A 22,972-nucleotide genomic window follows, 5' to 3' on the forward strand; every position below is an offset into this window, starting at 1 on the left:
TGAACTACTTAGAGAAAAAGAAAAAATTTAAAAGGCAAAATGGCCTCCACCCAAAGGGCGTTTACACAAAAATTATCCAAGTATGTATTCATTTCCTTGCACTATAAACTAAATAAATAAATCATCACTGTTTGTTTTACAGACAACATGCAGCAGATGTACGCAGAAATGTTGCCTGCAACAAGAGTGGCCTGTTATCGCCTTCATCTACATCTGTATGTATATAAATAATAAATATAAACAAATCACATTTGTAAACAGACAGATTAAACATTTTAGAGTTGGAATAACGACGTTACGGAGCCTCTAGACTTTGAAGAATTTGTGAGCGGTTACCAAAATTTAATCGACCGTGACCCGTTGAGGTCCATCTTGGACGTACCTCAAGGGGATGTTGAAGTGGAAGTCATTGAAAGACCCATTCGTACTTTACTACCCATAGTACCCGAGGAAAAACTGTACGTTTACAAATTTTAGTAACTTCTGTTTCATGTTGAATCATGTTTTAGAGAACTGTTACTACCTCATGTTAGAGCTTGCGCAGAATGTTACAAATCTCATTGGAAGGTTATTAGATATAATCACAGATCATTAAGTAGTAGCATTTCAAGCAGAAGCAATCTTTCAAAAACCTTGCTGCCTACTCCCAAACAAGAATTTGAAGTAGATTTTCAAGTAGCGCCATCCGAGGCTAGCAGTGAATTAGGCGAGTAATTTTTCTTACCAGACATTAAATATTCTAAACTGCTATATTTAATTTATAGATTTAACTTCACAGAGTAGTAGTCGTCAAAGTGTAGTATCGATCACTTCGGCATCATCGTCATGTGGAGACACGTTAACTCCAAGAAATTCTTGGGCTTCTTTAGATCTAAGGCACTCTGCGGGAGACCCTTTAATCCCAGAAATTTTAGAACATGCTGCACCAGAAGCTTTGGACCAGTTAAATGAAAGCAGAAGGCAAACGGAAAGACAAGATACCTTGTTTGCTCTCACGCCTACCGAATTGCAGCACGAAATCAATGAACCTGTCGAAAAAAGACTTCCCGCAACTGCCCCTTATGAACACTTGGGGCACAGGATTCTGGTCAAGTGCCAACAGTTAACGTAAGTTAAAAATTTGAATGAACGTTAAATGTATAATTTGGATATAATATTTTAGAATGGACATTGAGGTAGAACCCTTGTTTGCATCGATGGCCCTTTACGACTGCAAAGAACGAAAAAAGGTGTCGGAAACATTTTACTTTGACTTGAACCCTGAGGGGTTGAAAAGAATGCTTGGCGGTCACGTTATGTATTCGGATACCAGCTCCTTGGCGAGAGGGTGTATTTTTAATGTATCGCATCCTTCGTCCGACTTATTCATCGTAGTTCGTGTGGAGAAAGTTCTTCAAGGTGACCTTAATGAGTGCATAGAGCCCTATTTGAAGGAGGATAAGGTACGGTTTTCGTTCTTCTTTCAGTCGTATACTTGACATACTTTCTTTTAGAATCGAGACAAGCTGAAGGCTATAGCCGTTTCTGTGTGTGAAAGGCTGGGAAAATACAGACAGGCGTTTGCTTGGACCGCTATTAATTTAGTGAATGTTATTAATGGTGGGAATTCTCTGGATAGGGACTCCGATAGGGACTCGATGGGGTCCGGTTCTAATACAAACAGTTTAGGCAAGTTGCAATACATAAAAAATTATTTTCTCGTAAAAATATATTTTTTATATTAGATCGAAAATCGTGCAGTAGTGGCTTAGAACAGCTAAGGAGAAGGGCCACAGACATGGGAACTCTAACTAGGAGGGGCTCCCTAGAAAGGCGTGATAAGAGACGTTCTTGGTCGCCTGACCATTTAGCGACCAGTCTGGATTCATTCCGACCCATCACGCTTACGATGTCGTCGTTTTTCAAACAGGAAGGCGAAAAATTGAGAGACGAAGACCTCTACAAATGCCTTCAAGAACTGAAGAGACCCACGATGGTTTTGAAAAAATTAAAATGCATTCCGGCAACCTTCAAATTAGAAATATCTCCTTGTCCGGCTGAAGTGAAGAACTGCCTAACCACCGAGTTGGTGAAGATACACCCGTTCCCTGACGATAAAGTCAGGCCTTTAAAGGAGCTCCTGGAGTTTCCCGTCAAGGAACTGCTGGTGCCTCATTACACTTACAGAAATTTGTTATTAGTCAGTCCTAAGGAACTGAATTTTTCCAATCGTACCGGATCCGCACGTAACTTAGCGGTGAAAATACAACTGATGGCCGGTGAGGATGAGAAACACGCCCTGTATAACATTTTTGGGAAATCCAGCTGCCCGGAAATGACGAACGAGGCTTATTCGGCCGTCACTTATCACAGTAAGAGTCCCGTTTTTTACGACGAAGTTAAAGTCAAACTGCCAGCCGCCTTGGGGGACAACCACCATTTGCTGTTCACTTTTTACCATATTTCTTGTCAGAGGAAGATCGAACAGAACACAGTAGATACTCCAGTGGGATATACGGTAAGCAAAATATATTTATAAGTTATCTGAATGTACAGTGCGTTTAAATTTGACCTTGACACCATCATAAAAATTGGCTGAGTTGTGCGATTTCTTTGAAATTAATGTTCTCACCTGTATTTTGTAGCCAATTAAAAGATGTTAATTTAAAATTATTGCCATGGAAATAAAAAAAATATCTATCTATCTTTTCTGTTGGTAGCATACTAGTCCAGATGGTATCTGTTTCAAAAAGTCCATATTTAGGTGAATCGTATATCCATGGAGATTTTTGGCTTTTTGGCTTTCAAATATCACTAAAAATGAAAATTTTTCTAAGCGTTTAAAAAAAATGTGGGCTTCACTTTTGCCGGCACAATATGCTAAAAAAATTCGAAAAATGTCATATTTTTCTTCCTATTTAATTACGTATCTTTTCAAGAGTTGATTTTGGGCGAAAATGGAAGAGGAAAAAAATGTTTGTAATTAAATTTTTTACAAAATATGACTAGTATTGTAAAAATTGAGAAAATCGCCAAAAATGGGGTTAAAAAACATTACTTTTTAGGGAATTTTTTTGGGGCCTTTAAATTAAGTATAATTAAGTAAATCGATGTCTCGCGTGTTAAAAAAGCAATTAGCGTATTTTCAAATGCCTATGTTAATAATTATTGGTCTTTCAACAGTCCGATAATTATTTATCTTTAAACTTCCTTTAATTTTCAACTTTATTTTTTTATTGTATCAAAGGTAAGGTCGATTAAAAAAATAATTATCAAAATCGGACCTCTAGAAGCTGAGATATTAAAAATGTTTAAGCGCGTCGCGGTTTTGAACTCGCCGATTCAATTTTGAGCAGGTCGAAGCGGCCGCGCTCTACTTCCCCTACCACCACCACCCGTACGATTTTCTTGAATGTCACGCTTGCATAAATAACTTTAAACACGTTTTAAAGTAGGTTGCCAATGAAGAAAAGTATTGCAAACTTAGACCTGGAAAGTACTCGGAATACCAAAGGTATTTTTTGAAAAATTAGCCCGGATGCCCCAGTACATTTAGTGTAAATGACGGTTAACTTTGATCGGTTATAACTACGTAATTAATTGACCAATCGATCTGCTTTTTATTTTAAAGAAGCATCTTTCCAAGAACTTTTAAAACCTATTTTAAAATTCATTTGGTTGAATATTCGCAGTTATTCTAATTGTTTATAAGTACAAAAATTCGACCAATGTTTAAACAAGCGCCAGAGCTCTCCTAATTGACGGATTCGAATTTTTCAAAAAGTGTTTGAAAGCTTAAGAGCCCTTCTATATATGTGATTAAATTTTCAATTATCTATGGGCCTTGGTTTTTGCTGAGCAAAATTTTGAAAATTTGCAAATTTTTTTTCAAAATTTGGATTGCAAAATTATTATGCAAAATCTGTCAAACCAATTTTGATGAAATTTGGTGTGATGTTTCTACATATCATGAAGTTTTCTTGAGTCAAGTATGAAGGTCCTATACCCAATTTAAAGACCCCAAAAAAATTCCCTAGAGTAGTTTTTTAACCTAATTTTTGGCGATTTTTTCGATTTTAACAATAATAATCATGATTCATTTGATTTGTAACTAGTCATATTTTGTAAAAAATTTAATTACAAACATTTTTTTCCTCTTCTATTTTCGCCTAAAATCAACTCTTGAAAAGATACGTAACTAAATTGGAAGAAAACTATGACATTTTTTTTAACATATTGTGCCGCCAAAAGTTAAGCCTACATTTTTTTTTGCACATAGAATGTTTGCGTTTCTCTCTTAATTTATTTTTTATTTAAATCACCGCGCGTTCCGCGATTTAATTTCATGTTGTCCTTGTCCTCTAACCGAGGGTGGGGAAAAAGACTCGATGAGGGGGAGAAGAGTCTACATTCAATTTTAAAAAGTGTGTGTATGTGAAAGAGCTTTGACCAAGACAGTACGCAACTATACGCAACTGAGATCTCAAATTTGGACTAATGGTACATATAAGTGATACACAAAATTGATGCAAGGGTGCTAGTTCCTGCTGCAAGCGAGTGAGCCAACATAGTGAAACCCCCAAAGGTAAGGGCAACAAAGTCGCCGCAAAACTCTTAGTACATTTTTTTCAAACATCTTTTCCCTAGCATATTCATAGAAAAATTTTCATTTCTAGTGATATTTGAAAGCCAAAAATCTCCGTGGATATACGATTCACCCAAACTAAAACAGATACTGCCTAGTCTATACTCGTATATAAGTAACTCATTCATTTTCTTCCAAAATTCTATTTATTCTATAAAATGGAAGTTACAAACATAAATAATGCATTTAGCTTCTTTTATAATTTTAAAAAACAGTTTGAATTAAAATAACTGGTAATTTTTTTTTTTTGTACTAAACATTAATTTACATCAGTTTTATTGTTTTATTTGAGTTATATGTAGAAAAATATGTCCGTCTTATGATTTATTATTTTCAACAAATAAAATTGCAAACTTTTCTTTCTTAACTATCAATTATAAAAAAAAAATACAGAAAAATAATTCCAACATAGACAAATTACAGCGAAAATTGGTTATAATGACATTGCTTTATACAACATATTCGATATAACGACGGAATTTGAAAGTTCCGATTAAATCCTATAGAAATACACCATATTAAAAATATTGTTTACTACAACACCGTTTACAACGACATTTCAAATTTAGCGACGCATTTTTATGTACATTTACCATAGAATCTGACGGTTATAACGACCTATGCTGATATACGGCCTTAAAACCAATACTCTGCTCTTCCGCCCGTCCCGCCAGTATCCAAGCTTTTGACACCAGTTAATACATTTGCAACAAATTACGATTTATCTACCCTTACAGTTATATTATATGTATTAATTAGCACTTTCTATCACGATATCGAAAAGAAAAGTGTTTAATAAAGAAGAAAATTGACATATAATAGGGAGACTAGGAAACGGAGGAACTAATGCAAGCATAGCAAAAGAATGTAGTGTGTCACATTACAATTTCAACAATTTGGATGGATAGAAATAAAATTAAGTCTCTATTCGAAAGCAGTTTACTGAAAATGAAATGTGCGAGATGTTCTGAACACAAAGCAGTACACGTACAAACTTAAACACATGTATTGTAACTTTCTCATTTTTTCCATAATAATTTTAAATAAAACATTTGTCATTGCTTATTATGTCTATCGGTTATAACGACCGTAAACAAACAGTCCCTTCAAGGTCGTTATAACCGATTTTCACTGTACTCATTACAATTATTAGTAACAATAAAAACACAGTTTTTATAAACGATTGCAGGCTGTGTCTATTTGGATTTTCCCAATTAAATATCCCTGCGACTTCCTTAAAACATATGAATTTTTCGCATTTTGTTAAAACAAATTAATTTCATTTGATTTTTTTGTTACGATACTTTCAAGTTTCTTGGAGCTACCAAATTACAAATTTTCAAAATGCTTTTTACGGCCTTCTTAGTACAGCTAAAAATATAAAAACTTATGAAGCTGGCAGTTTTTCAAATAACTAATCTCAAAAAAAATAGCAAAAAATAATTTGATCATTGTAATATCTTGACTAAATACATTTATAGCTGACGTTTTGTAGACAAGAAATCCCAATTTTTGTAAGACAATAATGGAACAAGAAAATCCATCTAAATTAGAAAAATATTGAAATACGATGAGTCTTTTCAGTTTTTCACAGTGAAAGATCACGGGAAACATGGGCATTTAAGCATCGGAATGTACCTTTCCTGTTTTATCAAAAATTTTGTAAATATACTCAATAATTATGATTAATTCATGTGTTAATAGCTTCATAAAAGCATTATGCGAGATGTGATTTTGTAAACTGTCTTATGCACTGGAGAAAACTTATATTACTGGTACAGTGAAGAGATATTTTTTCTATCTTGCTTATATTTTCAAAAACCCTCTTTAAAAAACTACAATAAATTCACTAAAAATTAAACATAAAAAGATTAGATCCTAAGATCCTATAAGCAAAAAAATTTTCACTGAAATCGCACAGCTCACTCAAATTTTGCATAACATTTTTTGCAGTGGTTACCTTTGCTGCGAGATGGTCGTTTTGTGTCGGGAGAATTCTGTCTGCCGATAATGCTAGAACCTCCACCACTCAACTACAGCTACATACCTCCCGACGTCTGCCTGCCGGGCACAAAATGGCTCGACAACCACAAGGGCCTATTCACTGTAACTTTAGATACAGCGTCTTCGGTTCACACCCATGATCCCCCGGTTGAAAGATTCTTCGCGGCCTACGACGTCGTCCATACCGGCATTATACCAGCTAGGTTGGGAGAAATGGGCTCGGAAAATGAGTTAAGGTCTGCATGTTTATGTTGCATGTTTTTTTTTTGCTAAACTTTGGAATTTATAGAGCTGCAATGCTGGGACTGTCAGGCGCGAGACCAGAGACAATCGTGAGAAATCTACCGCTGATTTTTGATTGTATAATAGAACTTCTGGTGCAACCTCCTAGATTGTCGGGGCATACTCTGAACGTTGGGCATACTTGCTTCGAAGCAATTTGTCTGTTGTTAGAAAAAATATCGGTAAGTAATTTAATGAATATTAGCATTCACATGCGAATTTAATGGTATTACAGTTTTGGGGTTACCAGTTAGGTGCATATTTCTCCTAAAATAATTGAAATTGTTCATAATTGTTCACATACATCAGAATATTAGACATATGTAATAAAAATGCCCAGTATGGCAGCTGTAACAGTTGTTTTTTATACTTTTGACTTTACTACTACCATTAAAAAATGACCCCCACTTAAAGTTACACCCTGTATAAATAGATGTTAATGTTATGCATTCATTTAAGAATCTTCAAGAGCTGTCTATCGATCAGCACTCCCGCAACGCCCTATTAGCGACGTACGTGCAGTACCAGTGCAACATGCCTCATCCCTTATTCTCCAGCAATCAGAGCTCTCCCGATTACGAAAGCACCACCAGTTTAACGCGCAGCAATTCCAACCCCGATCTTGAAGTAGCTCACGTGCAATATTCCAGAGGTCTCGATCGTGCGGCGAGTATGCGGGTACCGACCAACGAACTCATCAGCCCGAATAGCATCACATGCCAGAGGATCGTACACCAGGAACTGGCGTTGCAGTGGGTGGTTTCCAGCGGCAGATCTAAGGACTTAGCCATGCAGAACGCTTGGTTTCTGTACGAACTGATCGTCAAGAGTATGGTGGAGCACCTGGCGCACACCAGAAGCCTAGACTCGCCCAGGAAATTAAGGTTCTCCGACCAGTTCCTCGACGACATCTCCACGTTGGTCCACACCGTCACCGCGGAGATTATATCGCATTCCACCGGCGAAACGCGCAAAGCCCATAAGCTCAACGCCGCCCTGGCCTTTTTCTTCTACGACTTGCTCTCCATCGCCGATAGGGGTTGGGTGTTTCAGTTGTTGAGGTCGTACAACAAGCAGCTGCAAGCAAAAATCGCTTCCATGCTGGATTCCGTTCTGGTAGAGCTTAAGTTGGAATTCGCCAGGATCATCTGCAGTCACGAGCATTACGTCGCCTTGAATTTGCCGTTTGCTTCTCCTTTTATGTCTAGCAGCGCCAACGTGTCCCCTAGTCCGAGCGTTACGAGTTCTACGAGTCAGAATTCATTTTTGTCCGGGGCACCGGCCAGCCAAGAGAGAGCCAGTACTTTCGCGGAGTTGTCGCCGGAGTATCGGCAGCATCACTTTCTCACTGGAATGGTTCTTTCCGATTTGGCAACGGTGCTTCTAGAAATGCAGTAAGTAAAAACGAAATAACACATTTTCTATCACAAAAAAAAATAATTCCGTTTTTTTTAATTATTATACAGGGTGCCCCAGATATAACTGCTATATGTTCAACGATTAACAATATACTAGAAAGGTCGGCAAACTCCGCTGACGCGGAGTAGACCTTTCTCTCGGGCATTCGGCCCTCGAGCCGCGCTGTGCGGTGTTTTCCTCGCCGATTGGTAAATATAACATTTTTTGAAACACCCTGTATATAAAAATCATCATCATCATAACTTCATAATTATCTCTGGATCGTTTGAAGTTCAACGCAATATTTTTAGACATCTTGTGTACAAAAACCTATTTGAGAAGTTTTATTGTCTTCTTATGGAAAGATTTAAAAAGAAAACTCCATAATGAAGATAAAATATGGCAATAAGTAAAAAAAAAATTCTTAGGGATCCCGTGCGAGATTCCAACCGTCAACTGCCGCTAAGCTATCATTGCCTCTAGACAGAGTTTGTTCGTATTGGTATTTGAGTTCATAGTCGAAGTAAAACATTTTTGTAATGTTAAAAATTGCATTTTTCTGCCATAAAATCGTCCGCGAAGAACTCGGAATGGTATAAAACATAAAAATAATCGCCGTACTGGCGCCGCGGGAAACGTTGGAATCGGGAAATTCAGTTTTGACAATTCTGACGTTTCTACTGCGGTGACAGTTTGTATCAAAATATTTTTAATCTCGTCTTATATTTCGTTACATTTGACCTAATAAAAGTTGATGGTGGTATAGAAGAGAGAGCACTTTGCGACGCGGCCCGGTAGCAGAAAGGACGTCACCGGGTCGCGGGAGCTGCTCGAACGCAAAGAGAAAAGTTTGGGCTCCCTCTCGGAACAAAGCGCGGGTACCGGCAGTATCCATAAAGGAAAATATGATGCCGCGTAAATTGCGTTTTGAGCAAAATAATCTGGGCCTTACGAAAATATCGGGGTCCCGCAAGAGACATGCAAGGTGCAGAACCTTTTTAAAAAGCAAATTTTGGCGTTAAAAAGTAAAAAATATCCTTCGAAAACGTTCCGTGGAGACAAAGAAAGGACGAAACTCGCACGTAGAAGCTGAGTAAACCCTCGATGGGTCCTTGGAAAAAAACATGTAGCATTTGAAATCGACTCTCAAAACGTCCGTCGGTGGGCGTTCCCGTCGGGTTCTGTCTCCCTCCCACAGCGAAAATTTGCTTTTTTGGCGGCGGATCTCCCAGAAAAGTGAAATTTCACTCGGAAGACGTTAAGGAATCGCCTTCAAAATATGCCAAACGGATAAAGGGAGAAGGTTACTATTGAGCGGCTCGCCAAGAAAGCTTTAGTGTATGCAAAATGCCCTTTTTTGAGATTGGTGCGGGAGTGAATACCACCTGCGGCATATCGGAATTGCAAAATAAACTCAAACAAATATTGACTTTAAGTCCGTTCATTTCAAAAGTAATAAAAGAAGTAAAAAGTTTTTTTGTTTTTTTTTAATTTTTTAACGTTATCTTTTAAGTTGATACACTTTTCCCAACATTTCTGCCATTTTTTGCCCCCTCCAAAAAATACAATTTGTTAAACCCTTCAAAATATATATCTGTCTCGGCGATACCCCCTACATTTGAGCTGAATTTTTTCCCCCGAGCCACGTTTTCATGTTGGTGAACAGAAAGCAGTCACCGGGAGCCAGTTGGGCACGGCAGCAATTTGTAGAGCAGTTCATGACTGAAACAGCATTTTTTTTCTTAGCCGAAACATTGCAATAATTCACTGTAGTACTGCCCCCCCGTGATCGTTCTCCCTTTCTCAAACGAAAATGTATAAAAGTTCTGTACTATCAAATTTTAAACATACGACATTTATATTGCAGGCACCTTGTATATAAATGATTCTAATAACGTCAGAGTTTAAAACGTCTTGTAATTTGTAGCCAGTCATCGCTTCACAGTAAAGCAGTCGACACAGTTAGATTTCTCTTATCCTGGCACGACAGCGATCCGCGTTACACCTCCCCAGAGGGCCGCCAGAGAGTGGCGGCTCTCTATTTACCGCTGCTCTCTATCGCCATGGACGTCCTTCCGTTCCTGCATCACTTTACCATGGACAAAACGCAATACAACAGCGACGACTCGGGGCCTAGCAACATCAACCAAACTGTGGCTATGGCTATAGCGGGGAAGCTCCCGCCTTCTACATGCGACACCTTTCCAAATGTGAGTGAAACGAACATAATCGATTTTTGCTTAAAATATTTTAATTATTACTAATTCATTTTCTGTTTGTAGCTGCAATCACGGAAACTTGGCATCAGCGCGGATGTGACCCGGAGCATCCTAACTTGCGTTCTGTGGGTACTGAAGAACGTAGAACGAGAATCCCTCTCCCAATGGTTAGGCGAGCTGACCTCGTCTCGTCTGGCGACTCTGCTTCACCTACTCGACGCGTGTACTAGTTGCTTCGAGTACAAGCCGAGAAGAAGAGCCCCACCGCCTTCAGGGTATGCTCACGCCCAAGGAACGCAGGACATGCGATCCAGACTCGAAGATGTCATTCTCGGGCAGGGCTCCGCTAGAGAAATGATGCAGAGGAGGAAAGGTAACTTAATAACGTCCAACTTTCTGCGTGTTAGTGAATGTAAGTGTTTTTAAGGTGGTACCCCGCAGTCCTCCACGGAGAAGGTCCGCTGGCGCAAAGAGCAGATGATGTACAGGTCGGGCTTGGATCAGATCGATCGCCCCAAGGACGATCTCATAAACGACATTCACCTAGAGGGCCACTTCGCAACAGAGGCGTCGTTTATTATCTTGGATACTTTGGAGCGGTGCGTCGCTACTATTTCTCAGTGGGATTCCCAACAGCATTTAGTCGGACTGGCGCTTACGGTTCTGCTGCACGCGCTGGGGAAGAATCAGAGCACTACCGTGCTGCCGCATATGTTTGCTTCGCAACGCAGTCTGGTGTTCAAAGTAAGTGAAAATTAGGATTGATCTTTAAGAACACGTTAGTTTTTCTCAAATTTGATTGTGATAACACATTTGGTCACTTGTCACATTAAAATTAATTAATTAAATTAAAATTAATTAATTAATTAAATTAAATTAAAATTAATTAATTAATTAAATTAAATTAAATTAATTTCGCACGGAAAGAAATAAATAGAATTTTGTAACACCACATCAGCAAATTCAACTGCTTTTGCTGCTATTGTTATTCGTGAAATTAATTTTTACTTAATTCTTTACTTTACTTAATAAAACTTGACATACCTGATGCTAAAACAACTGTTCAAAATTTTGTCCACCGAAGTGTAAACACATTCGGGCCCGTTTTACCAAGTTTCTATGAACTAACACAAAGTTGTCTTGCTCCAACATAAATTAAAACGATTTCCATCAACTCTGAGTTGCTATACACATAACTACTAAAAAAAACTATTGTAAACACTATCGCAATGACAATTGCAAAATGGGATTTCAGTATTCGGAATCGATGGGGCCTTGTAGCCAGTGATGTAAAATGACCGTCATTTAAACTCGTGACCAGTTCATGACGGTCATTACACGTCATAAATAGTTTCAGTTAGGAAAAATAACAGTACTTAAATGTAATTTAATGTCATTTTTCTAAAATATAAATTACTGAATCTCAATATTGCCTTAATAAATTCATCAACAAAACTATATTAATATCAAAAAAGTTTTTAACTACAAAACAAACAACACAAAAAACATGTTCTTTGGCTATAGATGACAAGTATAAAGTAATAAAACAAAAAATTGTTACCATTGGTTAAGTTTTAAGGACACCACGTCACCAGGTGGAACATAAACCTACTTCTTACCGCATTGACAATGAATATTTAATACATATTAATTTAATATTAACATTAATAAAATCATCAAAAGTATCTATAAAGTGATTTTATTTTATTGTAATAAAAAATAATAATAATTTAAATATTTAAGAAACAAAACCTATCATGACGCGGTCGACCGCGTCATGACGTTTAAATGACGGTCATTTTACATCACTGCTTGTAGCTCTCCACGCGCATTGCGTAAAGCTTACAACACGAATGACTTTAGAGATTACGAAATCCAGCGATGTAATGGTGGAAAGTACTACTATTTCAATAATTTTTTTCTCGGAAACTAAGGATTGCTTCACAATAAATTTAAACGATTTCCATCAACTCCAAGTTGCTATACACATAAGCCATTTTTCACACTAACTACGTACTAGAAAACTATTGTAAACACTATCACAACAACAATTGTTAAATTGGATTTCAGTATTCGGAATCGATGGGGCCATGTAGCTCTCCACGCACATTGCGTAAAGCTTATAACATGAATGACTTTAGAGACTACGATATCCAGTGATGTAATGGTGGAAAGTACTACAAGTTCAATAATTTTTTTCTCGGAAACTATGAATTGCTTCACCATAAATTAAAACAATTTCCATCAACTCCGAGTTGCTATGCACATAAGCCATTTTTCACACTAACTACTAAAAAACTATTGTAAACACTATTGTACAATCGGATTTCAGTATTCCGAGTCGATGGGGCCATGTAACTCTCCACGCGCATTGTGGAAATCTTACAACATGAATGANTAATTTCGCAAGGAAAGAAATAAATAGAATTTTGTAACACCACATCAACAAATTCAACTGCTTTTGCCGCTATTGTTATTAGTGAAATTAATTTGTGGTTTTACTTAATAAAACTTGACATACCTGATGTTAAAACAACTGTTCAAAATTTTGTCCACCGAAGTGTAAACACATTCGGGCCCGTTTTACCAAGTTTCTATGAACTAACACAAAGTTGTCTTGCTTCAACATAAATTAAAACGATTTCCATCAACTCCGAGTTGCTATACACATAACTACTAAAAAAAAACTATTGTAAACACTATCGCAATGACAATTGCAAAATGGGATTTCAGTATTCGGAATCGATGGGGCCTTGTAGCTCTCCACTCGCATTGCGTAAAGCTTACAACACGAATGACTTTAGAGACTACGAAATCCAGCGATGTAATGGTGGTGGAAAGTACTACATTTTCAATAATTTTTTTCTCGGAAACTAAGGATTGCTTCACAATAAATTTAAACGATTTCCATCAACTCCGAGTTGCTATACACATAAGCCATTTTTCACACTAACTAGAAAACTATTGTAAACACTATCACAACGACAATTGTTAAATTGGATTTCAGTATTCGGAGTCGATGGGGCCATGTAGCTCTCCACGCACATTGCGTAAAGCTTATAACATGAATGACTTTAGAGACTACGATATCCAGTGATGTAATGGTGGAAAGTACTACAAGTTCAATAATTTTTTTCTCGGAAACTATGAATTGCTTCACCATAAATTAAAACAATTTCCATCAACTCCGAGTTGCTATGCACATAAGCCATTTTTCACACTAACTACTAAAAAACTATTGTAAACACTATTGTACAATCGGATTTTAGTATTCCGAGTCGATGGGGCTTTGTAACTCTCCATGCGCATTGCGGAAATCTTACAACATGAATGACTTCAGAGACTACAGTTGTCCAGTGATGTAATGGTGGAAAGTACTACAACTTCAATAATTTTTTTCTCGGAAACTAACGATTTTACAATTTTTTTTACGATATTGACTCCATTTTTCATGCCGCATCTATTCCCAAATTTTTTTGGATAAGTTGTAAATCACCATGTATATTTTTTGCCCGTGTAGAACTAGGTCAATATTTCAAGGGTCATTGACACTAATATTCACAAAACTAGATACAGTGCTTTAAGAAAATAGTAACAAATATTTTTTATTAAAAATTTGAAATGATTTTAACAAAATGATATCAAATCTATCAGGTTAATAATTACTTTTATTTATTTTTTATTATATATTTTAATTTTAAATAGCAGAAATATTTATTTTAAAACAAATTTGTTTTATTTAAGCTGCTTTNATATAACATCCGATTATTGTCGTTATTTCTTAATTCATACAGCTTATTGTCTTCACTTTTGAATTTAGTATACATTAAAAATATTTTTTATTATATATTTTAATTTTAAATAGCAAAAATATTTATTTTAAAACAAATTTGTTTTATTTAAGCTGTTTTCGTACTTCTATACTTTTTGTAGTGCGCAATCTCAAAAATAGCATAACTTTGGCATTGCAAAGCGTGAACAACACTGCAAGTTCAATAAATTGCGCAAACTGTAAAGTTGCGTTGCATTTTTGTTCTCTTGTCTACCGTATTTTTTCATTACATTTGCAATTTTATAAAGAGTTGGTGCCAATTTTAAGTTGTGACATTCAATTTTAAACCTATTTTAATAGTGTCTACAATTTTATAGTTGGGCTATCAAAATATTGCGCCACAAATGTAACATGTGCGTGAGTGTGTATCCACACACCAATATTAGTTAATATTTAATAAATCATGAAAAAAATGTAAATATGTTAAACACACTAAAAATTTTTAATATTCGGCTCTTCGTCTACATTGACATAAAAAACATATAGTGTCTCCAAAATAATGTGATGAAAAGCGATACAAAAGGATTGTTTTTATGAAATTTTTTTCCATTACAGTTTTGCTTTCTTCTGAATCATTAATTTCATACAATTGATTTGAAAATCGTAACTGCAGGCAACACTGCAAGGCACACATATACAACTGAGATTGGGAACTGCCCCGTGACGGTGTAGACAAGAGTGCAATTTAAAAAATGAATTATAAACTCAACTGTTTATTTTATTTAGAAAAATTGAATTTCAAATTAGTATTTCTCGGGACACGTACTATTACTCTTAAAAAACTCACTCGCAATTAATACTACACCATCTATATGACCAACACTTTCTTTTTCAGTTTCACAGCGCTTTGTTCGATGAAGAAAGTACCCACTGCGCCGACTTATGTTTACTCTTATTAAAACATTGCGGATCCCAAATCGCTTCCGTCAGATCGCAAGCCGCGGCATCTTTATATTTGTTGATGAGACAGACATTCCAAATCGGCAATGTAAGCATAAAAGATAACCCTACTTTTGTTTTTCTTTTATTTTTGTGTTATTCAGAATTTCGCAAGAGTGAAAATGCAAGTCACCATGTCCCTGAGCAGCCTCGTAGGCACCTCGGCCTCGTTTAGCGACGACTCCCTCCGACGTTCCCTCAAAACCATCCTCGAATACGGCGAGAGAGATTCCGAGCTTCAGGAAACCACCTTCCCCGAACAGGTGCGAGACTTGGTCTTCAACCTGCATATGATCCTGTCCGATACGGTGAAAATGAAAGAATTCCAAGAAGATCCCGAGATGTTGCTGGATCTCATGTACCGCATTGCTAAGGGTTACCAAAACTCCCCCGATCTACGATTAACGTGGCTAGCGAACATGGCCCAGAAGCACATGGAGAGGGGAAACCATACCGAGGCCGGTATGTGTTTAGTGCATTCCGCCGCTCTCGTCGCGGAGTATTTGGTCATGTTGGAGTCTCTCCCGCATTTGCCGGCTGGTGCGGCGGCTCTGGAACGGGTCAGTCCGAACATTTTGGAGGAGAGTGCCGTTTCCGATGACGTTCTGAGTCCAGAGAGGGAAGGCGGGTGTCTGGGTTCGCATTTCACGGAAGCGGGGTTGTTAGGGTTGTTAGAGCACGCTGCTAGCAGTTTTCACGCGGCCGCGATGTATGAGCCGATGAATGACATTTACCGAGTGCTAATACCCATTGCGGAGAATAATAGGGACTTTAAGAAGCTAGCCAATATTCATGGGTAAGTAAATTATTGAGGTAGTTTTATTTTATTTATTTTTTTTTACTTTACTGATTTAAAAAATTAATTTCTCAATTGAAACACATAAATTTACAAAATTGCAATAATTGGACCTCAACATTTCTGTGCGATGTCAGTCAAATAATTAAAATGTTTCAAATATATCAAAATACACTTATCAGCATTTAATTTTTTTACAACCAAAGTTGATCTTAGCACTTTTATTTGAAATAGCTCTGTAGTGTTCTCCTTCAAACACTTAAGTATATTTTCTCCCAAAATAGTTCAAATTATTCATTATTCACCCTTTTGTTGTGTAATATACACATACAGAACATAAAAATTAGGTCTTATAAAAATACCCAGTATGGCAGCTGTAACATTCACTTTCTTTTATGGATTTAACCTTCAATACCTTGCACTATTTATGGGGCTGTTTCCTTTTGCGTTTCGTAACGTCTTATTGTCATATCACATCAGGTGGATTAATATTATACAGAGTGTCCCACCGGGAACTGCGTCGATCGATATCCAGGAAGGTACTGCCCCGTAAATTTTTAAAATTTGGCAACATGGCAATGTCTCTGGGACGAACGCAACTAAAATATCTAGAACTCTCCAGCATTTCCGGTTATACCGGAAGTCAACCCAACTTTCTTATTTTAAATGGGACTCCCTATACAGGGTTAGAACTATTTAAAGGGAGACTACAGGGATATCGGAAACCGTTAGCCATACAGGGTGGCTCAAATTACAAAAAAGTTGCACAATTATGGGGCGAGTGTTTTGGTGAAAACAGGTCCAAGATATCTTCGATAGTTTCCGAGATATCTCGAAAAAAGTGAAAATATTGATTTTCTGTTTTTTGTTATAACACATTTGTTTTTTAAGATAGCGTCACGAAATTTTGTATCAGCCTACTATTTCAGAAAAATTAAAAACAAATTCAAATTGCTGCAGGCAGACAGGATATTTGTGTAAAGTGTGATACATCGTTGAATTCGTAATTTTTTTCTTTATCCATCCATGAGGAGAACCAATATGGCGTCCATAAGAAAAACAAAGTTGACTATCGCGACTCTGAAACAATGGAAGATAGAAAAAATCTGAACTCACCATTGAAATCGTCTTTTTAGGAGCGTGATATCAAGTGGATTTTTGGTACGCGCAAAAGACATAAATAACATTAAATTACCAACAAATTAAAACATTTAATACCAGATTGAAATTCCCTTTCAAGCCATATAAGCATTGTTAGGTTTGTTGTTACTACTTTTAGAGTTATTCACAATTTTCTATTTTTTGGACAGTTTTCCTCATATCAGACCTGTTGTCAAATTGGCCATGACTAGAAACACAATTGAAATAACTTGACATTTGTCAAGTTAGTTGTCAAATTATTGTTGCGTCTGAATAGTTTTTGCAGAAAATTGAAATAAAAATGCCTGGGGATCATGTAAATTATACTAATGAGGTTTATTTTAATTTGTTGTAATTAAAATAATCCTCATTAGTATAATTTAACGGTTCCCAGGCATTTATTTATTTAGGCAACTATTCAGACGCAAGAATAATTTGACAACTAACTTGACAAATGTCAAGTTATTTCAATTGTTTTTGTAGTGTTTCTAGTCATGGGCAATTTGACAACAATTCTGATACGAAAAAAACTGTCCAAAAAATAGAAAATAGCAAATATCTCTAAAAGTAGTGACGGCAAACCTAACAATGCTTATATGGCTTGAAAGGAAATTTCAATCTACATACGACAGAGTAAAAAAAATACAGGGTGTTCCATTTGTTAACAAAGTTATAGCTGTTTGAAGTTATCAAAATGTAACAGCAAAAACGAAACACCTAGTATTAAATGTTTTAATTTGTTGGTATACCATAATTTAGTGTTACCTATGCCCTTTACCAAAAATCCACTTGATATCACGCTGCTGAAAAGAGTTACTAGCATCTCCGCGGACCCTTGCATCTGTCAAATTTTTTCTTTAAACATTAATATCTCAAATTCTATAACTCCTAGGTACAGGGAATATTTAATAAAGTGACCCCCAAATTTCACGTAGAATCCGAAAATGCAATAATATATAGGGTGTTCCATTTAAAATAACAATGTTGGTGTCGAATTCTGGTACAACTGGAAGTGCTGAAGAGTTCTAAATATTTTAGTTGTGTTCGCTCCGGGGACATTGATGTTGCAAAATTTTCAAATTTTTCGGTGCAGTATTTTCCTAGATATTCGGTATCGGTCGATTTCTAATAATAACACGACCATTTATTTGACTTAAAAAAAATTATTAATATTATATTAGCATTCTGCGAAGCATATATTATTACTCCTAAAAACTGACTCCCATTACCCTCTGCATAATTAACGAAATTATATTTGTAGAAAATTGCACGACGCCTTTACAAGGATCGATCAGCTTTCTGGTAAACGGATGTTCGGAACGTACTTCCGAGTCGGTTTCTATGGGTCAAAATTTGGGGATTTGGACAGAGAGGAGTTCATATACAAGGAACCCACCCTCACGAAATTGCCGGAAATTTTTAGTCGCCTAGAGGTTCTATTAATCTTACTATCGTCTTGCGATAAATTTATAACATTTTTTGTTTATAGAACTTTTACGCAGAAAGATTCGGCCCAGAAAACGTCATAATCATAAAGGATTCCAACATAGTGGACTTGAATTCCTTGGATTCCGACATGGCCTACATACAAATCACTTACGTGGAACCGTACTTCGAACAGTACGAGTTACGTTATAGGCAGACACATTTTGATAGGAACTTCAATATAAGTAAATTGAAATAACATACGTTACGTGTGGATTCTGTACAAATTTTTTCAGAGCGTTTTGTGTATGCGACACCATTTACGATGACTGGAAAGGCGCACGGGGAATTAAGGGAGCAGTATAAGCGCAAAACGATTCTCACCACAGCCGTTCACTTCCCTTATGTCAAGACTAGAATTCAGGTCGTGTCTCGATCTCAAATTACTTTAACTCCCATCGAAGTAAGATCTTTTCTCTTTTTGCTTGTTTTTCGATTACAAAAAGTTATTTTAAAGGTCGCCATTGAAGACATACAGAAGAAGACTACCGAATTGGCGACCGCCACACAACAGGAGCCGCCAGATCCGAAGATCTTGCAGATGGTGTTGCAAGGGTGCATCGGTACGACGGTGAATCAGGGACCGTTGGAAATGGCGGTGACATTTCTGCCTAGCGACGGAAAAGCTTTGACCAAGCACCAGAACAAGCTGAGGTTGTGCTTTAAGGATTTCTCCAAGAAGTAAGTTTTTTCTGACAGAATCTATGAATTTGAAAGAATTAATTTCTTCGTTTTTAGGTGTCATGATGCGTTGAGGAAAAACAAGACTTTAATTGGACCAGACCAAAAAGATTACCAAAGAGAACTCGATAGGAACTACAAAAGACTCGTCGATAAGTTGCATCCGTTAGTCAATCCGCAGTCGGTTACTATTGTTAACTCGAGGTAACTCCAAGAATTCTAGACATATTTTCTTCACTTATTACGTTATCTTTTCAGTCCACACAAATATCCGCATTCTGAAAATTCTCCGTTGAGGTGGTAGTCCGTAATATAGCATCATCGTTTCTCTTTAGTATTTATTTTCAGTTTTAGACGTCAAGTATTCAATCTTAAACTAGGCATATATTTTTATATTTTATATGTATTACACGCTTTTATATTTTTTATTTTTATATAGGAGAAATAATAAACCTTTATTTATTGTGAAATGTTTTTTTTCTGTTAGAGATGGGCACTTTTCAGAAAAGTGTGTTACGGACATGTCGGCAAAAGTTCTTTTGACCTTGAATCTAATAAGCCACATATGAGTGACATCATGTTTTCACAGGTCACTGCTTGAGGGTACACAAAACGAAATATTACTTTTATTCTAATGAATATGTTCAATATATTTTACTTATTACCTACCTTTAGACTTTTTTATAAACTGGTTTCTAATTTTCCTCGTACAGTCAATACACTTCTTTAAATGTTTTTCCATCCTACTGGAATTCTTAAAAATTGTTTTTGGGCAGAAGTTACATTTATAATGATTTTTACTCAATTCTGAAAAATATAACCAAACTGTTGATTTTGTCGTCATATTTCATTTATAAACTATGTGTGTATTAAATATTAAATTAAGAATCAACTGATTACTATTTACAGTATTTACTAATCGTTAACTTTGCTAAAAATAATAAAATAAAATATGTATGTATGGACATATAAAAGAGGTTATATTTTTAAAATGTCAGTTTTATGTAAACAATTACCAAGAAAATTACTTTAATTTCACATATACCAACCTTAAAAATTTTTTGCGGGAATTATGAATACAACAAATAATTCCGCGCATTCGCATTACAACTTTTCAATCTTGAAAAGTGGCCTCAGGACATGTCCATTTTTCACGACATGTCCAACTGACATGTTCGAGGCACATCTCCATTTTTTATAGACTGGTTAATAAGAATTTTTTATTTCTGGGTATGGTAATAGTCATAACCATGTAGAGAGTGGAAAAACACTATAAATAAAATAAAATTAATAGAAAAAATAACTACACAAAAATGTTAAAAATAAGATATACAGTATAAAAACCGCGAGTAACATACGAGACTGAAACATTAGGAGAACGAATAGAAAGTTTTATTAATTAAATAGTTTTCAAGACTGAATTTTTTAATATTTTGACAAGATTTTATGCACTAGGGAACTCGCTGATACATACATTGAGCGGCAAAAGTATGGAATATACTTATTTAAAAATCAGATGCTCGTTATTTGAGAAATCGCTCGGACCCGTCGAATTATATTTTTAGTTGCGCATTTTCTGAAGAAATTTTCATTTATACAGGGTGGCCCAAAAAAAAGTTATGAAATCAAGGCCAACTTTTTTAATTAGAAACCCCACTTTTTTGTTCTTTTATTCAATTCTCCATGGAATTCTGATAATTTTTTATGTAACATAACCTATACCTATCTTTAACCGTTTTCGAGATAATGGCGTTTGAATATAGAGTAAGGAAAATTTTCTAAAATTGCCCTGAGATTTACCCTGCTGGTTTTAAAATAAAACCACGTTTACTTTTCCATCTTAGATTTGTGTGGTTCACAGAAAGTTGCTTCAAATCAGAAAAATCCATAAGAAATAAGTGGTTCGGTGATTTATTTTGATCATTAGGACGCAATGACTTGAATGTAAAAAATACAAGTGAGGTATTTAGGTATAATTTAATTAAAAACGCATAATTTTATTGTATAAAATATGATTTTGTTAAATGTCACTATTTAAATTACGAGCCAGGTTATTTTGCAAATTTATAGCACCGAAATTGCTTTAGAAAATGCGCAACTAAAAATATAATTCGACGGGTCCGAGCGATTTTTCAAATAACGAACATCTGATTTTTAAATAAATATATTCCATACTTTTGCCGCTCACTGTATAATGTTCTCAGGTCAAAAATACAGGGTGATTTACAAATGGTGACCAAAAATTAAACCTCGTATTCTTTGGTGAATTTTAAGGGCTCTTTCGTAAAGAATTTTTATCTTGAGCGCTTTGTTAAAAAGATACAGGGTGTTAAAAAATATTTTAAATTCTTTTAAATAATTTAAAAACTAGTAAGTGAAATAATTTGAAATTGGACACAAGTATTTATAAAAACATTGTCCAAAATCTAAGGCCTTTTTCTAAAATTTAGATGCTCCAGTGGTGGAGATACAGGGTATCCGTGACATATTTTTCTAAATAAAATAGTAGGTACACCACTGCTTTACGTTAACAATCAAAATTATATTTTCGGAATCATCTTTCAATTTTCTACAAATTACTACATTGTTTTTCAAAAAAAATCTGATTTTCGAGTATAACTTACAAAACAAACTCATATTTATTGTACTAGACAATAAAATAACGTTTTATCGTCAAGTGAAAAGTTATAATTCATAAACGACGAGGAAGCGAGTGAATTAATTACATACATAGAGAATATATAGTGTGGAACAGCCAAATGGAATAAATTCAGTATCTCAATTATTGTACATCTTGCAAAGTAAACATTTGATCCTTAAATTCAAGTGACAGTTAACCCTTAAATTTTTAAATTGGGAGTAAGGGCTTGTGATACCATCTTTTGAAAGGTCTTTTCATTCTCTATTCAAAATTGCTATGGTTTACATATTTATTGCAAAAATTAGCAGTAAAATAATAAATTCATCTGCTTGACGAAATTCGCTATATAGCAAACTAAAAGAAAACTTCAACATAGAAGATGTTCAAAATGAGTTCCTTGGCAGCATCCTAATCGTAAATAAAAATCTCTTCTTACATTTTCCAACATCTGACCGAACAGCAACCGTTATTTTTCTTTTTAAGTCAGCTATATATCGCTTCGTTTAGTCTTTTCACACGTCCCCATAGAAAAATATTTAAGGGTGTAAGATCAGGAGAACGTGCTGGCCAGTCAAGCGATCCTCACCTCCCTATCAACCAATTTGGAAATGTTAAGTCGAAGTATTACCAGACTTTGATTCAATAATGTGGTGGTGCTCCATCCTACTAGCACGACATTATTTTGGAGCAGAAGTAAATAGTTATCTCCACTCAGATGCCATCAATGAAAAAGGGACCAGTGACATGGTCTTTAATTGTACCCGCCCAAACATTAACCTTTTCAGGATTATGTGTAAGCAATTCTCTCATCCAGTGAGGATTTTCATTAGCCCAGTAGCAACAATTTTCACAGTTAACATGGCCGTGAAGAGCAAAAGTGGACTCGGCAGAAAACAAAATATTTTCTAGTTGGACAACCGTGTTATCAAAC

At 35.8% G+C, this 22,972-nt stretch overlaps 1 protein-coding gene across 1 annotated transcript; it reads left to right on the forward strand.

Annotated features, from left to right (window-relative positions):
* The first annotated feature begins 33 nt into the window (after positions 1-33).
* LOC108909155 (dedicator of cytokinesis protein 7) lies at positions 34-19,841 on the forward strand. The gene is made up of 22 exons (XM_018713396.1): positions 34-80; positions 143-215; positions 280-458; positions 510-706; positions 765-1,107; positions 1,163-1,442; positions 1,494-1,668; positions 1,725-2,497; positions 6,578-6,864; positions 6,918-7,092; positions 7,370-8,304; positions 10,236-10,518; positions 10,591-10,900; positions 10,955-11,271; positions 15,195-15,347; positions 15,403-16,094; positions 18,496-18,667; positions 18,724-18,904; positions 18,956-19,122; positions 19,177-19,400; positions 19,458-19,604; positions 19,659-19,841. The coding sequence occupies exons 1-22, from the start codon at positions 40-42 to the stop codon at positions 19,702-19,704; spliced, it is 6,150 nt and encodes a 2,049-aa protein (XP_018568912.1). The 5' UTR covers positions 34-39; the 3' UTR covers positions 19,705-19,841.
* The last annotated feature ends 3,131 nt before the right edge of the window (positions 19,842-22,972 follow it).

This window comes from Anoplophora glabripennis, unplaced genomic scaffold (assembly GCF_000390285.2).
Source record: "Anoplophora glabripennis isolate ALB-LARVAE unplaced genomic scaffold, Agla_2.0 scaffold346, whole genome shotgun sequence".
In the NCBI taxonomy this organism is placed as follows: Eukaryota; Metazoa; Arthropoda; class Insecta; order Coleoptera; family Cerambycidae; genus Anoplophora; species Anoplophora glabripennis.

Bases quoted from the DNA above. Each gene is read 5' to 3' on its own strand.
- LOC108909155 (XM_018713396.1), top strand. From the start codon at position 40: ATGGCCTCCACCCAAAGGGCGTTTACACAAAAATTATCCAA. The intron at 10,901-10,954 runs GTAACTTAATAA...AGTGTTTTTAAG, and splicing joins AATGATGCAGAGGAGGAAAG to GTGGTACCCCGCAGTCCTCC. The intron at 18,668-18,723 runs GTTCTATTAATC...TTTTGTTTATAG, and splicing joins AAATTTTTAGTCGCCTAGAG to AACTTTTACGCAGAAAGATT.